The sequence below is a fragment of the Anas acuta genome, chromosome 27, assembly GCF_963932015.1.
Source record: "Anas acuta chromosome 27, bAnaAcu1.1, whole genome shotgun sequence".
NCBI classification, from domain to species: Eukaryota; Metazoa; Chordata; class Aves; order Anseriformes; family Anatidae; genus Anas; species Anas acuta.
The window spans coordinates 960,681-977,740 of record NC_089005.1 but is presented as its reverse complement, the minus strand read 5'-3'; the positions used below and the strand labels follow the sequence as shown (position 1 = coordinate 977,740).

General features: G+C 42.2%; 1 protein-coding gene across 7 annotated transcripts in view; it reads left to right on the top strand.

Moving 5' to 3' along the window:
- Positions 1 to 17,060, top strand: part of KCNU1 (potassium calcium-activated channel subfamily U member 1) — a 202,777-nt gene that overhangs the window by 62,339 nt on the left and 123,378 nt on the right. For all 7 annotated transcript variants that reach the window (XM_068662331.1, XM_068662330.1, XM_068662326.1 and 4 more), the window contains 5 exons: positions 4,151 to 4,250; positions 6,560 to 6,784; positions 7,242 to 7,419; positions 12,600 to 12,677; positions 16,377 to 16,516. In XM_068662331.1, coding sequence (XP_068518432.1) covers positions 4,151 to 4,250; positions 6,560 to 6,784; positions 7,242 to 7,419; positions 12,600 to 12,677; positions 16,377 to 16,516 — 721 coding nt within the window. The remainder of the gene's footprint in view (positions 1 to 4,150; positions 4,251 to 6,559; positions 6,785 to 7,241; positions 7,420 to 12,599; positions 12,678 to 16,376; positions 16,517 to 17,060) is intronic.

The window sequence follows — 17,060 nt, the reverse complement described above, 5'->3', positions numbered from 1 at the left end:
TTCAGCAAAGATTTCACAAGGGATGCTAGGAATAATGGGCAGTTGTTTTTTGTCAGAAACAATGGCTCACAGCTCTGACACGTGAGATCTGCCTGTAGTAGTATCCAGGTTCCCCACAATAACTGTGCTATATTAATTTGAAAAAGAGCTGGAGTTATTACACCTGGTTTATATCTAGGGCTGAACAATATGTCCTTATACAGTAAAGTGTTAGCTGAGGGAGGTGATTTGGGTGGAGGCTGAGTGCGGAAATGGAGGCCAGATAACAAAAGTAGAAGATATATATATATATATATATATATATATTTCTATGTCATTCTGAGGATTCTTTGGTGAAGTAGGCCCACTAGTTCATGTAGATAACTGTAACTGTTTGGGCAGTCCAGGCCAGTTATCCTGATGCATTCTGAGTTTCTCCAGCATTGCCAGCTCCTCAAACTTTGCCACATGGATGTCAGGAGTTCTTCTTATATTTGAGAATCTTGGCTCCAAGAAGTGGAGGTATAAAGCTGTGCCTATTAGACTAGGACTCAGCTTTTGTGTTTTTGTGTTGTACAAATCCTAGGGTTGTTTCCATACTGTTTTCTCAGTTCAACTTAGTTTTGCCTTTGCTGTTCACGTTTACAACTCTAAACCTAAGGGGGAAAACTGTAAGTATTGCTTCAATATAAATGATAACTACTGAGTATTTTTACTTTAGTGAATTCTATATAACCGCAGTGACTTCACTGGGATTACACGTGCTTTGCTTAGGGGTGGATATGGTTCAGTGGATGTAATTAAAAAAAAAATTAACTGCTCGTTTTTAAGATTGGCTTTACTTGTTGCCCGATACATTTGTTAATTATTGGGTGGAATACTCTAAATTGCATCATTTTGCAATGACGCATAATGCCTCTGTGTCTATTAATTAATTAAGCTTCATAGTTCCTTGTGAGGTAGGGAAAATACTTTGAAGCGTTGTGATTCGAGTGATATAATCCACGATGATGAATAAGCCAAGCCCAGATACGCGCCATGTTCTCATAGTGCAGGCCTGGGAGTGAGCAAGGGGCTTTGCAGCAGCCTCCACAGGCACAGGCAATTTTCATTGTATGTGTGTGAAACTCCGCTCCTCCCTAAAGGAGAAGGTTAACATATGTGCAGATCTGGGAACGATTCAAGAAACAATAAGAGGATTCCCAAATGGGATGTGAAGCGAACAGCCCACATGCCAAGTGTTAAATCATCCCCGTGGCTGCAGCACAGAGACAGGGGAATGTCAGGGCTGTTGTGCTGGTGGGCTGGGACCTTTCCAAACGCAGCTGCTGGAGCAACCTGCCTGCTCCACGCAGGTACACGGGGGTGTCTGCTCTCTCTGCAGACTTCTGCTCGCAGATTTCTCGTGTGCAGGATGCTGAGGTCCAGTGGTGCAACTCTTCCAGGCCTTGCTTGTCCTGAGGTGCTTGGTGAGAAGGCAACAAAGCTTTAGGGCTTTGCAAAGACCTTGTAAGGAACTTAAAGAGAGCTTGTCAGCAGGAAGTTGTTGGCAGCTAACAATTAGATAAAAGGACTTCCACTCCCTGCCTTCTAATACTATAGACAACTGTTCATCACTTATGTTAGTCCTCAAATGAAGTCTGAAACATCTTGGATGTGTCTGACCATCTTTTAGTCTAGCTGTGAGCTACATTATTTATTTTGATTCATGGAAACATGAGTGACTGGTTTATATTAGGTCATGGCTGTGGGAGAGGCAAAAAGGAAATGTTTTGCCATGCTGTAGTTGCCTCAGTTTGGCTGCTACACTGGACTGAACTGCTGTTTTGGGTGATATATAAGCTTGTGGACTGAGGTTAAATTTCTCTCTGAGTTTAATGATGGGTTCAGTACACCTGCAGATTGGGCACAGACTGATTACACCAGTGGCTTATGCACCTGGCACTGGAACAGTGCTTTCAAATGTTCAGCCACTGGGACCGCATCTTTAGAAAAGCCCAAAGTACCCAATTCTTTTTCCAAAGTCAGCTCTACTTGTATGGTCTCTGATAACATGGTCCTGTGCTCCTTTGATTCTCTGTTCAGTGCAAAGTAAGTGATAAGAGCTTTAAATGAGAATGTGATGGGAGGAGGGGGGGAGAAGTAACACAAACACGGCAATGCACAGCATCATGTGAATGCAACTGCTTGCTTTCTAGACTCATGGGGAGCAAACATGGATAACTGCACACACAGCACAGTCAATTTGTGACCCAGATAACCTGCTAATAGCTGTAGTAAGTAACTGTAGCTCAGCCAGAGACTATTTCTGTCTCTCTGCATGGTACTACACCGTATCAGTTCTAGTGTCCCCGTCCTCAAGCTCCTCAGAGTCCAGTGCAGAATGATTTACGAGTTGCTCAGGGAAATCAGATTTCTGTAAGGATCATGTAATTTGCAGAGTTTGTGGCAGAAGAAACCCTAAACTAAAGAATGGTTTGGTAAATCAGAATGTGCTTGGCTTTGGCAGGGTGGATGCTGTTATGATAAAGTAGGTTTCCTGCTGTCTTTTCCCTCTCCCTCCCGCTTTACGGATCCATCAGGTGTTTCCTCCAAGGCGTATATATTTCCCATAATATTAGAATGAAAAGATGTCATTTCTGACAGGTTGTGTACATAGATGATGTCTTTATTATGATAGCGATATATACACTGATTGATTGGTAAATTTGAGGCAAGTAAAGAAAGCTTGTGAGAAGATAGTCTCCAAGTTGTCAAAATACTATTTAATCACTGGCCTAAATATTCATTATCTGAGGAGGAGACCTGTGGCTAATGGATGTAATTCCTGCAGTTAGCACAGGGCTGCACAGATACACTGCAGAGGCTGAAAGTGGTGTTGCTCCCACCTTTTCCCCCAGGCTAAGCTGTCAGTGCCTGTTGCTCTTGCATCCTCTTGGGCAGTAGTGCGTACAGCCCTGCTTCTACCTCCGTGGTCCCTTTCTTGCCTGAAGAAAAGATTTTTCAGCACCTTCCTCCATCTGGCGTAGCTTGCATCTCGCTTTGCATTATCTGCCACTTGTCCACATTAAAGGTGGCGCTTGGGCTGGATCTGCTGTTCAGGTAAGGAGTCCTAAAAACCTAGTACCAGTGTCAGCTGGGCCGTGCAGGGCATGGCTGGATCTGCCTTGCAAGCCCCGTGATGAATGACACCTTCCCCTGGCAAAATCCCTCCCCCTCTCCTCTGTTAATCTCACTTCACCCAATACTGCACAGACAAGATAAGTATGAGCTGGACAAGAAAAAACAATGTCAGGACCAAATACTTGTCTGGTCATACAGCTTCGCTAAGGCTGTTGTGTTCAGCACACATTGTAATCCTGGTTGGCAAGTCTCTTCTATCGCTGCTATTTCAGTTACAGAGTGATTAAATAAGCTTTGTTCCTAAGACAACTGTTCAGGGCTGCTTCTACCTACAGTAAAGCTGGAGAGATGGTGCTGAGCAAATGGTTTATCCAACAGATTCCAGGTCTTTTCCATGAGCAGACACCAGTTCTCTCATAACTCTTTGTTGTTCAGCGTGAGTTTCCCCAACAATTCTTGATTTGCAGCGGTCCTTTGGAACAGCTTGATATCTGAGAAGCGTCTGATTGAATGGCTTTTGTTTCACGTGGCCTTGGTGCTGCTTCTGGACTAGCACAATGCTCACAAACAAAGCTATGTATCTGAAATTTGCCTCTAAGAATATCCTGCAATATGGGCCTAATTTGCGTTGTTGAAGACAAGGGAAAAATTCCTCCTGACTTCTTCTTGCTCTTAATCAAGACCATGCTTATATAAATATTGCTTCAGTGAATGTCTCTACTGAAGAACTTATTTAAGATTATCTTAGGGACCAAGCTCAAACAGCCATAAACATCACAACCCATACAATAATTCAATTAAATTCTTTACAGTACATTATTCCATATGTTTGTCCCACTTAACTGACATTGACAAAGGAATTTCCCCACTGTATAACCCCTGTGACTCATACATCGTAATTTTTCCTTGCCACTAAGGGAGCTGAAAGCTATGATGTAAATAAAGAGGGCATCTCGGCAGCAGCTGGAGGTGTTATCTCGACTTGGATAAGCTGTAGCTGCTACTGCTGAGAAGTTGTTCTGTAGCTAAGTTTCTTTCTCTGTTGCAGGGTTTTGGATGTCCAAGGGAAGGAGAACAGCAGAGTCATCTTAGACCCAACAGGAAGGTTCCACTGGTGTGATGCTGTTCCGCTGCAGGAGGCTCTTCTGGTAGGTGTGGGGTGATTGCCTTCAGCGTTTTCATGCGTCTTCCTCCTTGGAATAAACCTGGGCTTCAAGGCCTGGGTGGAGGGCACAGCTCTCTAGTTTACTGTTTATTTAGCTGCATTCCCTTGGCTGACCCTGCCTTGAAGGAGAGAGGCAGAGCCCATTGCCCCCTTTCTCAGGAGTGAGTTGCAGATAAAAGATCTTGACTAGGGTCACGTAAAGACTCTGTCAGAGTGATGGGAGCTGAAGGCTTATTCCATGGACATACTTACTACAATTTAGGTGGTAACCTGGGAACAGAGAAGGATCTCCAAGGTAACAAGGGATCAGTAATGCCTTCCGTGTTCATCTGAAGCAGGGTGGGCATCCTGTCTCAGGAGAGGATCTCAGCAGATGTACAAGGAAAGCTCTGATTGACACCTATCTTTTTCTTATATTTTGCGTGTTGTGTTTCCGTACCCTTGTGTCCCTAACACTATTGATCTGGATATCTTTAAGGCTGGTTTATTTATTTCATGTGTCTAATCTGTAAAAGAACAAATCCTATCTAGAAATGGCAGGTTGTGCTCAGAGCTGCCAGAGAGCTGAGAGTAGGCAACCAAATCTTGCAATGAGGTGATCAAAGATTTCATCAAAAATACAGAATGTTCAAGCTGTTCTGCCAGCTGGGAGACTTGTAGCAGGCTGGAATTCATGCTGCTTGAAATGCTGCAGCTTCCTTCCAAGCAAATAAAAGGACCCTATTGCCCAGCAACCTCCAAAATAGGATTAGTCATTACAAATGGGCAAATATCCCAATAGTCCTGGAAACTCGGCACTGAGAATTGAAGGGTAATGTTTTGAAAAGATCTTACAGGCGGGCTTACATGAGGAAAAGGCTTACAATTGCTAGTGTGGCCTAATTCCCCATGTGCCACTCTTGTATTGTACTTTTTGTGTAGTATTTTTGTGCAGCTTAGCTAGACTATGCAAGAGGCTCTCTGTGAGGTTTAAGAATGTCCACAAGGAAAATAAGTGTATGGTAGCTATTGCACCTCATGCTCGCGCGGTGTCTTCCTTTGCATTCGCATTTCTGGCACAGGCAAGCCCTTAAAGGCTTGGGAGGCTAAGGTGCATTTTTGGGAATGAGTTGGGTGCTTGACAAAGTCTCAGATGATGCTCTGGGTTTTGAAAAGCTATATTAGATGCCCATGCAGAACACAGGGCATCTAAACACACACAAAAATGTGATTCCTGGTGATTTTTACTTAAGGTATATATTCTTAAGTGATTTAAATGTTTTGGGGGGAATTTTAACCTTCATTTTAATAATGCATAGACGTTTGAGAATTAATATGTATTATTTTCCTTAACCTCATCAATAAAGTAATAAATGACAGATGTAGTCAGCTTCTTGGTCCCAGGTTGGAAGGAAGGCCCAAGTCCTTCCCAGTGTCTTCAGATTAGCTAACCTGTTCCTCCTGCTCACTCGCTATACAGACTGCTCCCGTTGATCTTGTAATTGCATATTTCCTCAGCAGAGTTCAGCAGTAATAGTTTTTCCAATTGTTCCTATAGAATAAGCTATAAAATAGATTGTGTTTTTAATTGTTTAGCTTCATTCAGAAGACTAATCATTGGACTTCAGGCATGTTACATTAAATACAGCTAAAGGTTTCATTATTCAATTTAAACTAATCTAATTAGTTAGAGACAATCATTTAATTTGGTTATGATTCTAATCTCTCATCAGGAAACTTCTCCCTGACAAAGACCCTTGTTTCTGTTTGGGGAAAAAAAAAAAAAAAAAAAAAACCAGCCAAGGAATGAACATCGCACAGATATACTCATACTCATCCCACAGTTTCTGGCTGGTTAATGTGGACATTAATGCTGTGCCTCTGACAAGCCTGGTTTGGGGACTTGCCCATACCACCTACCAGCCCTAAGATGCCAGCCATGCTAAGCAGTGCTCACTCCCCAGTACTGCATTTTTCCAGGCTAATTAGTTCATTTGAAAAATGTGAACAATTAGCCCGGAGGGGAGGGAGGGAAGACCAGGACAAAATAGTTATTAAGCTCCTAGCATGAAGCTACTGTTGTCGCTTTGTTCTATAGTTTTGTTGCTTTATGCCAATATAAATTATTTTTTTCACTTCTGTAGGATACACTTGGAATCCAACTACTTCAGGGGAAATTCTTTGGTTTATATACAGTCACATTCTACCCATAGATGTTACAAAGCTAAGAAATGGTTTAAGTCTCTGTAGCTGAAGAAACAAATCTAAAATCAAATTATTAGCTGTTTTACCAGAATTCTGTTTTAAATTTAGAGTTGCAACGACCAAGCAGCACTGAACCTGCAGGATCACATTTTGGTCTGCGTCTTTGGTGATGCAAACTCACCACTGATTGGGCTGCAGGACTTCGTGATGCCCTTAAGAGCTAGTAACTTCACTTACCATGAGCTGAAAGATATTGTTTTTCTTGGGTCTTTGGAATATCTGCAAAGAGAATGGAAATTTATTCAGAATTTCCCAAAACTGTGGTTATTCTCGGTAAGAATTTTTTGCATTTTGTCTCTTCCTCTTCCTTCCTTTCTCTAACTCTCCTGCACACTTCTGAATACATTTTAGAAGTTTTTGATAATAGATAGCACAATTCAGATTCAAAAAGTACCAAAATTGGCTCAGGCTCTAGACTACAGTTTGAGTCCAAAATATTGTAGGAAAACTTTCCCTTCTTAAATACTTATTTTCTTCTGAGGGAGTCTCAGACTTCTCTGGTTACCTGCAGAGGCACCGAGAAGGTAATGGGAAATTGTCCAATGAATTGCAAATCTAGACCCGTGAGTTTCATTGTCTGACCAAAGCTGCTCACATTTGGAGGTGCTTCCAAAATGCTATTTGCCAGTTGGGTTCAAAAGAGATTTTTTGCTCATCTTTCACCTTTACTGATCCGTAATGATCAGTTTCCTCAGATTTCTCCTTATCAGTGTTTGTTTGGTTTTATCAGGGCAGTGCTCTCTGCTGTGCAGATCTGAGGGCAGTTAATGTCCGGGATTGCTCTGCTTGTGCCATTCTGTCTTCCAATACCACTGCTTCAAGCAATCCTTCCCTGGTGGACACGGAAAGCATCCTAGCCACTCTGAACATCCGATCCATGCAGGATAAGCCCAGCTCAGCCTCACTAGGTAAGTGTGTTTCCCTTTGCCTGCAAGCACACTGATGTGACAAGAAAGAGGACTAAAGGAGGAGGAATGAAGGGGTCACTTCTCACTAGTCTGAGCCATAGCCTGTCTCTTCTGAATATAAACATGCCAATTAAAATGGCCAGAAGTCCATTTTAGCCTTGCTGGTTGGACAGCCTAGTCCAACTTCTGTAGCTACAGATTTGCAAAGGAATGGTAATCCAAAATTGCTCCTGGAAATATGCCAGTTCCTCCTGAAAATTCTGAGTGAAGCTTCAAGGTTTCCAGTAAAGAGACGGTGGTTAGAAGCTAAATGGTAACCAGAGCTGGTAACTTCTGTATTTACTCACAAAAGCATGTGTGAGTGGAGGCCCAATCCACCTTTCAAAAGGAGAAAAATAATACCTCTCCCTTGAGGCTTCAGAAGGTGGGCTCTCTGTTCCCACGCAAACAGAGCTCATAGCACAAAACTGCAATAGAAGCAAAAACAACTTCAGCCCAGTCGAATATTTATTGTGTCTCTTCCTTCCTTAATTTGGCAAAAGAGCTAAGATTTGTCCTCCTCTTGAGAATGTGGAAGTATTAATTAACTGAAGACAGGCTGAGAAATGGATGGTTCTCTTAAGTGTTTCCCCTATACTTTATTATCATTCTAGGCTTTTAAAACACCGACTGTGCCAAAGAAAAGATTAGAGTGAGGCAGAGACATTTTTTTTTTTAAATAATAACTAGACAAAATAATACCAGCATACAGCGTATACTATCAGAACAGAAGAAAAATGATTTATAAGGGATATTTGAGTAAGAGGTAATTGTGACTTGAATAGATTACTTTTAACTAATGTATTTATCGCTACCTAGATATAAAGATATATGGAACTCTTTATTGATTGTATATAGAGAGGAAGTAAATAATATGTACTTATATATATATAATTTATGTTTCTCTGGAGTGACAGATACAGATACTGTACCTACTGCATCTTTATACCTATATATGGAAAAGAGAGACACTCCGGGCAAAAAGGGTATTTCATCCTATCAATCACTGTCCTACTACCCTCCAGCATTTTTTTGCTTAATGACTCATAATCATAGTACATGGTGTGCAGAGCTCTGAACTACAATGCGTGTGTGTGTTTCACAGAGATGTGAGCATCTGTTCTTCAAAGCCTTCCCAAGCTGCCTTGCAGAGTTCATGCTTATTTCTCTTTGAGGTGGTAGCTTTTGGCTCGCTTTGTTTCCTTCTAGCAGAAGACCACAGGGACTTAACGCTGACATAGGTGTGACGAGTTGAATAAGCGGAGGCATGGCTGGGTAGACAATTTACGAGGCATATCACCGTCAGAACCACCACTGCCTGCATGCTTAGAGTTCTTTTTTTATTACTATTATTTTTTAAACCACAAGCATGTGTTTTTCCCTCACTTCCCTTGGGTAGATGGGCATGTGGTGAGTTGCATCAGAAAAGTGGATCTTGTGGATTTAAATCTGTTCAGCATCCTTGCTAACATGAGAGAGAGGAGAAACTTTTCTTTAGTGATACTGAAAAAACAATCGAGTTCTGTAGTGACACAGTCCCTGAGAAAGGCTATCTAAAGGAGTTTTTCTTGTGCAGAAAGAGACTAGCAGTGAGAACAGTTAGAGCAGAGACAAGCAGACACAATTATTTGTGTATTACAGCTAACACTGATGCAGCACATCAGAACCAGTCCAAATATAAAACACCTTTCAGGAGTAAGCAGAAGTCAGGGCTGCTTGGTCCACTGTCCTGGGTAAAGAAGGGCCTAGGCTTGAGAACAGGCATGGAAGGGAAGTCAGTGCTTCTGGGTTTCCTTCTGGTTTTGAGAAGGGTCAGGATCAAGTAAGAGACATGTTTTCAAAGCTTCTTCTATTATATATATTATCTATACTCTAATATTTAGCTCTGAGACTTATTTAAAGCCGGATGAATTCAAGCTCACAATGTAGTAATATACAGAGCAAATTATTCTTGTTATTACACGTTACTGTGATCAGTTATTTCTGAAAGATTGATTCAAATTAGAGGGGTTAGATTCTGTTACCATTTTTACTGGAATAGCATTGTCTTCCTCTAGCTGAGAAAATACTGTATTTCTAAACCCACTCTGGTTTATCCATTTTAGGTCTTTCACTTTGCATATTTATGAGGTACCTATTGCCTAGCTCAGATGCTAGTGAGTTGTTGCTCCATAAACTGACTACAGTTCCAGTCTAATACATCTTTGGCTACTCAGTTAAGATCATTCCTCAGATTTACAGTGTTTTCTGCAGCCAGAAAAGCAGTATTCACTTACAGGATATCATCATCAATAAAAAAAGATATATTTACAAAATAAAGCTAAGACACAAGTTTCACTTCTTTCTCCAGCCAGCCACTAAATCTGTCAGTGATTCAGCCTCTGTAAAAATTAGCTCCCTCTCCTTGTATGTTCATTAGGTATGTTGTTTAAAAAAAAAACAGCCAATTTTCTTCTTTGCTGCTGTAATTATAGGCCTGCAATCTTAGGTTAGGATTCTCATAGCAGGAGCTCCTGCTGATTCAACTGCAAGATTAAGGCTGTGTCTTGTGCTCTTACAGGGCTTTGCCTCTGAAAGCCTCCAGGCACATTACAAATGTGTGCTCCTATAAGACAGTAAATTACCGGTTGGTTGTTGCCACCTAGTTTTGGATCAAGGTGCCCAGAATGGAAAAAGAGTGCACGTCCCCACTTTCACTGTTCCAGTCCCTCCCTCCCTACTTCCCCCCATTATTATTTTGTAGGAATTCATCTCAGAGAAGACAGAACTTTTTACTGATGAAATCAATGGGATTCAGCAAATGGGAGTTCATGGGAGTCAGCAAATGAGGAGAGTTTCTGGAAAAAGAGAGGCTCAGATTCAAACAGGGAAAGGATGGCTTTGATCAGAATTTAATCTTTCTCACTCCTCCTCCCCACAATGGAGTAGGGCCACCGGTGGGTTTTAAGTTATGTAAATATTAGCAACGTAGCCAGTCTGTGCAGGTGCTGATCTAAAGTTGGTGTTAGTTCACCTCTTGCAGTGCTTAATTACAGCAAATTTTTCCAGTGAAATCTGCATTTTCCACCAGTTCTGTACATGTGGAGTGGGTGCTTTCAGCTGCAGTTACAAAATCAGCAGGTTTAGGAAAATCCTGTCTTATTTGTAGGAGAAACATCTAGGAGGAGTTGTGCAGTAAAGGAAACGAGCAGCAGAAACTAATGCATATAGAAACACCCCAAAAGTACGGCAGTACTGTGGTTTAAAAAGAAAAGACAAAGGCTGGTGTATCTCATATAGTAGTTGTCATTGCTGCTGGGACTGCAGGTGGATATCCAGCTACCTTCCCATCCAAATCCATTCTCATCTCCAGTTTTGGTGCTGTAGAAAAAGCTACAGCGTTTTGCTTCCTAACCATAGTGAACAACGTGCATTTCTACGTCTTTGGATGCAAGGCCCTGAGTTCCCTTAACAGCTCAGGCGCTTTGGTAAGCATTGCAGCAAACACGGTCTTACTTCAGAGATTGTAACAAGGCACAAATCAATTGTACTTCCCGTGGTTTTAGATTTCAGTGTGAGCCTTCACACCCAACCCACCCAGGCCCGTTCTGTGCTTTACCTGCCTGATGGGGTAGAGAATTAGACAGCTCTTAGAGAACCAGACCCACACAGAGGTAAACATTCCTTACACTCACAAGAATGAGCGCTTACTAGGGTCAGCGCTGATGCCAAGGACTTCTAGTCTTTCCCATGGAAAATTTTAGGTTTTCCAGTAATGCTGTAATTATCACCCTGTCATGTCACAAAGCAAACAGGTTGGCAAACCTAGGTACCGAACTAAATAATCTGTGGCATAATCTAAACATGTAATGGTAATTAAATCTGACAACTTAATAAGCTACTGAAATTCAAATGTACAGTAGTAATCTACAATTAAGTAATCTTTTGTAATAGCACCCTGCCAGTTTGTAAGATTTCAGGTGGAGCGCTGTGTACTGTTTCATAGCAAAAATATTGACATAAGGGAAAGGTATCCAGGCAATGATCAGACACACATTCAAATCGACTGGTACAGTACATGGAAAGGTACAATAAAGGCAATGATTCATTTCAGGCATTCAGCTGCACTGTGTTCAGAGATGCCTTGCTCTACTTGGGCTTTTTCTGCTGTTTTGAGGGGTTGTGATGCCTGACATCCCTAATGAGGTTTTTGTCAGTCCATCACCTAACCTCAGGGATAGCTGATTAGAACAATGGTCTGCCTCGGACCCTGTTGGGGCCTCCATCTCCAACATTCACTTGCAGCTCAGAGGGGAGAAGGAGCCATTGCGTAGTATCTGGATGTTGCAAAGTTCCATTTCTAGCAAAATCCTCAGCGGAGTTTAGATTTCATCATTTTGAGTGCACAGTAAGTAGCGTTCCTAATACTCAGTTACCCAGATGCTGCGCTGGGTAGCAAAGGAAAAACTCAGACATAACAGAAAGGGAGAAGAGATTAGATATAATCAAAACAGAACAAGCAGATTTTGGATTGGGCTTGATTCTACTAACTCAGCGAGTTGGCAAGAACCAGGAAGGAATAAGGACACACTTCTAGGAACTTCTGGATTGCTATTTTTTATTTTATTTTATTTTTTCTTTTTGTGATGGGTTTTCAGAATTCATGGTGTATACTTTTGCCTTGATTCCTACAGCATGTGTCCCATCCAGTTTTGCAGAGCCCTCATGAGGGGGAAGGATAAAACACGACGCTGTTCCTCAAAACCCCTCTGTGTGCAAATTGGCTTACTGGGGGCTTTGGGCCAAACAACTCTGTAACCAGCACTGCTGCACCACAGAGGGTAATTATATTTCAGTTACAATGGCAATAAGCAGCTCCCAGGAGAGTTTTTTCTATTTTTTTTATTTTTTTTTGTCATTCTTTGAAGCCATGAGAGAATAAAGTAAGCCTTGGAAAAGCAAACCAAGGCAAGAAACTTTCTAAATATAGGAAATGCTTTGGGATTTTTGCATGACAATAACATTATTTTTAGGCATAGGAAAAAGATTTCCTGCATTTGTCAGTCTGAACCATTGTGTGTTAGTAGTTTTTTTTTCCCCTCCTCTTTTCTGCTTCTACCAACATTCCTCTCTCCTCATGTTGTTATTGACTGTTTCTACAGATGCTGTTTTCAGAGGAAGAGCATTGGGGAATCAATCAGAGCCATGTTATAAAAGGATCCCCATCACTACAGAGCTGAGTAAGTTATTCTTTAAGAACAAATTTCACAGAAGCAATATGTGTGCTGCATTATTTATTTACCCCAGGCCCTTTTTAGAATTCAGAGGCAGAAAGCGACAAGCACTACATGTCCAAGGAACATTAAAAGGTTTGACTTAGATGTTAATTCACTGGCTTTGAAGGAGTCAGGATGGTTTATCAGGAGAATAAATAAAACAAAGTGTTACGAAGGTCTCGGTGTGTAGCAAAACTCTGAAGCATCCATTTAGGATAAAGATAAGGTCCTTTTTTTTCTTCTTTTTTTTCTTTTTTTTTCTGTTGGACTGGATCTCAGGAGATCTGATTTCTAGTCACGTGGCCCCCATTACCCCACCTTTTGTAACAGACTTCACTAAGGTAAATAAATCAGAATTGTATTTTCCTGGTTTCCCCTTATTTTCAGTAAAGAAATAGAAACCACCAAAGGCAGCTCTGCTCAGAGGATATCTAACTTGCCCTTTGGCTCTGCCTCCCTCTCTCTGATGATTTTAAAAAACAGAGGAAGGCTGCATGGCCAGTTTTCATCTCACAACAAAATGAGGTGAACCAAAGCCTAATTCTCTGTTTCACCCCTGCCCTTTCTGAAGCACTGGTGATGGTTCCTTCCTCTTCTCTGGATCGTGCCGGGAGCTGCTGCAGGCTTCCTAACTTGTAAAAGTGGCCGTGAAAGCACAGAGCCTTTTCCAAGCAGTCTGCACTACAAAGCTTTGTACAACAGCTGCACAGAGTCCAGTACTTGCATGGACCTGTGTGCATGCCAGGACAGCCAGAGGGTGCAGGTGTTTTACTCTAGGCCCCAGACACTTCTGCCCTTATTCCACAAGGCTCAGCCTCTCTAGCCTGTATTCATAACTGAAGCAACCCGTGGAGCTCTTTCATTACTACTCTTGGCTGTTTTTCATCTTTGTCTTCGTCTCCTGATAGCTACACACTAGGTCCATTAATTAGGAACATGTGCACTGATTAACTGATTACTAGTAACATAGCAGTCAGTGTCACAGCAGAGCGGTGTGGCTGGGCTGCCAGTCCCCAGTGACATGGATGTTTAGCTCCATTTAGAGTGCCGACACAAAAATGTAGCCTCCAAATTAGCATAGCATGTTGCTAGGCTTCATGGCTGGCCTCTGGTCCATTTACTCAAGTTTTTTTTTTTTTTCTTTTCTTTTTGTTGCAATGCTGGTAAACATTATATGGGCTCAACACTTCTGGGAGGGGCCCTTGCTTTGCAGTCCTCCCCAGCTGAGCCAGGGCTAGTCATCAGCATCTAGCAAGTGCTAGCAATACTTAATTTCAAAGAAGCTCTGGTGTACCACTTAGTCCCAATGTGCACCTGGAGAGCTAATGGGTCAATATGGACAAAGCTGTTAGGTCCTGCGTGCTCCTTAGGCTAAAACTCTGAAGAACTAGTGCAAAACAAACAGCAAAAGATAATGATAAGATACTGATGCCTTATCCAGAGTCACTTCAGAACTGCTGAATTTCCCAGAATGATATTTGGATATTCTCTTGCACTGTGGTTTAAACTTTTATTTGTGTTGTGTCCAAAAGTCTCAGAAATGTTTTGAGCTGGCTACTGAGGCCCAGCTCCTCTGAGAAGATATTGTGCAGTCAAGCTAACGTCTTCAGACAGGCATTGCACCAGTGTGATTTCCCTCCAGGATGTGGTGTGTCAGTGGAGGGGAAAACATCTGCAATCTGTTGACATAACTTGGATTTTAGTCATGTCAGATCTTTGACAAAATAATGAATCGAGCCCAGTCCCTTAGCACATGGATGCCTGCTCCATTTGTAGCCTTCAACAGCATAGAAATATGTTCAGAGTTCCAGGGATGGGCTAGGAAGGAAAATAACCCCAACAACTTAAAACCTGGAAGCTCAAAACAACTAAACAAAAGCAGCTGGAGCTTTCTTGTGATTGTGAATAAGCTTCCTGTAAATCCCTCTGGTAGACCTTGATCTAGACAAATGCTCACTTTTGTACCTATCTCTAGAAACAAGCTGCGAGGAATAATCCTCATGTGCCTGAAGCTGCAAGGGCTTTGCACGTTCCAAGCCGTGGCCCATTTCCAGCTCGTAGCACACCGGGTGCGGACCAAAAGCCACCTGCATCACTTGGTGTGTCTGACACACCGACACAGCAATGCCACACGCACTGCTGCTGCTGTGGCTGTTCAAAACCTACCACAAGAGAAGCTAACACCCTTTGGTTGAAATCTTGACACCACTGAAGTCGAGAGGAGTTTTGCAATTAATCTTGATGGGCAGGAAGCGACGTACTCAGGAAGCTGAACAGAGCCAGCCCCTCTTTTAAAGGGGGCTGGATTATTTTTTTCCTTGAGGAGCAGGAGAGTTGTGTGTTGTCATCATGCTTGCACACACTGCTGCTTCTCCTTGCCCAACAGTGAGGTGCACAGGAAAATAAATGCTAAACCAGCCACTTTGCATCAGGCTGATGCAAGGCCAATTAAATGGCAAGCTGCACATGCGGGTTTCTGCAGCATCAAATCCACCAAGCTGAGCACATTTCAATATGTTGAGTAGCTTCTGACTTTGAGAGCTGGTCATTGGGATTACAGGCATGTTGTAAATAGTCATTCTTCTGAAACAGTGGACTCTAGAAACCCTTCTCATAAAGGGCCAGAGATATGGGGGAGAAATAGCAAAATCATTTACAGAGAAATAAGACTTTTGCCAATATGTAAAAGAGAAATAAAATAGTTTGGAGAAATAAAAAGGGTCCCTTATTATGGCTGAGACCATGCTTTTCATACCCAGACTCTACAATCTAGGCAGGGGAGTCACACTGATTAATATCAGATGCAGGGCCAACTCCTAAAGGCCAGGGAGGGTGAAATATCTGTATTGAGAATACATGGCTGAAGGATGACAGCGACACTGCGAGACAACAGGAGGCATTAATAGTATTGTGATTCTGGCTAGCTTTAGTCATCTTTAAAAATGATACACTCAAATGCCTCCTGGCCCAAGGGGACATAATAGAAATCAATCATTACTTACACAGAGTTACTTGCTCTATTTTTTAATGGTAAGACGTGGGTTCTTGATCTCAATTCCTTTCAGTCCTCCTGTCTGTCTCTGGCTGTGCTGCTGTCATTTATCAGCGCTCTTACCGGAGTGCCAGGACATACCTAGCACGGTGAGTCGCACGGCAGGGGCCTTCTGCCAGGCTGTACTTAGGCAATTCTCTGAGTATAGAAAGCAAGTTAAAGAGGAATCTCTTTCTGAGTAGGGGGAATTCTGCAAGACTATCTCAGACAGCGAGAATAAGGTTGACAAACTAGCGAAGATCCCTGTAACAGTAGGACAGCTGTGAAAGGAACTCTAACCCCCAGTTAAGCCAACAGAAATAGTAATTCTGTTAGTTCAGGAAAACGAGCAGAAGAAATTAGATTATTCCTTTCTTTTTCGAAGCAGGTAAATCAATTTTGGTCTGCTATCTTAAAACACTCACTTGAAAAATCAGTCTTAGGCTTGTGTCTTTTGTCTCCCATTGCACAACCAGTCAGCAGCACTGACTATTTGTTCCTCTTGCCTTTTCTAATGCAGTGTGCTGTGGATAGTGCTGGACATGGAACAGCAAGCTACTAACTTTTCTGATTCTGGATGGCTTCCCTCTGTTGCTAAGATGTCTTCTGTTTCTTCTTTGCTTATCCAACAGAGTCTTCACCAAATGCCCAGTTCATTAATCAGGCTCCCAGCGGCAATTCTGAAATTCCAGAGCAAGATCAGCTTTCCACCACTGCTGCCCCTGCGGGAGCTATCTTCTCAGATAGCTTCTTGAATTCTCTTTTGTCTATGGTAAGTAGATGTATCACAAACTGTCATGTTTAGCGGCATCAGAGTGTTAACAAAGTGATTATCAGCCAGGGTAAACCCACTTAATCCAGCCGTAACAATGGTCAAGGCTGTGTGTGTCACAAAGGCACGGAAAACCTTGCAGAGACTGGTGAGGTGATTAGTTACTCTGTGCCCTGAGAATTATATGTGTCTGTTCCTGTTCAAGCAACTTGCTAATCATGGGATGTTCCAACCCCCTTCCTTGGGCTGGAAGGGACCAGCTAGTTCCAACCCCCTGCTATGGGACTAATCAGTGAGCTTCTTTGATTTCTTGGGCTGGTAGGCTCTACAGACCAAAAGGCAGCTCCAGAAGACGTATCTCAATGCATGCTCTGAGCAGCAGCAGCACTCCCTGGTTTTGATATACACGTAGAATTATTTGGAGAAACTTTTAGAGTGTTTTCATAACTCTTCATTACTTCCTCCTGCTACAAAAGGTATTTGCAGCCAGCCTGATTTATTTACTTTTTGATTGATAACATGAGGTTACAATCAGTCCCTCTAA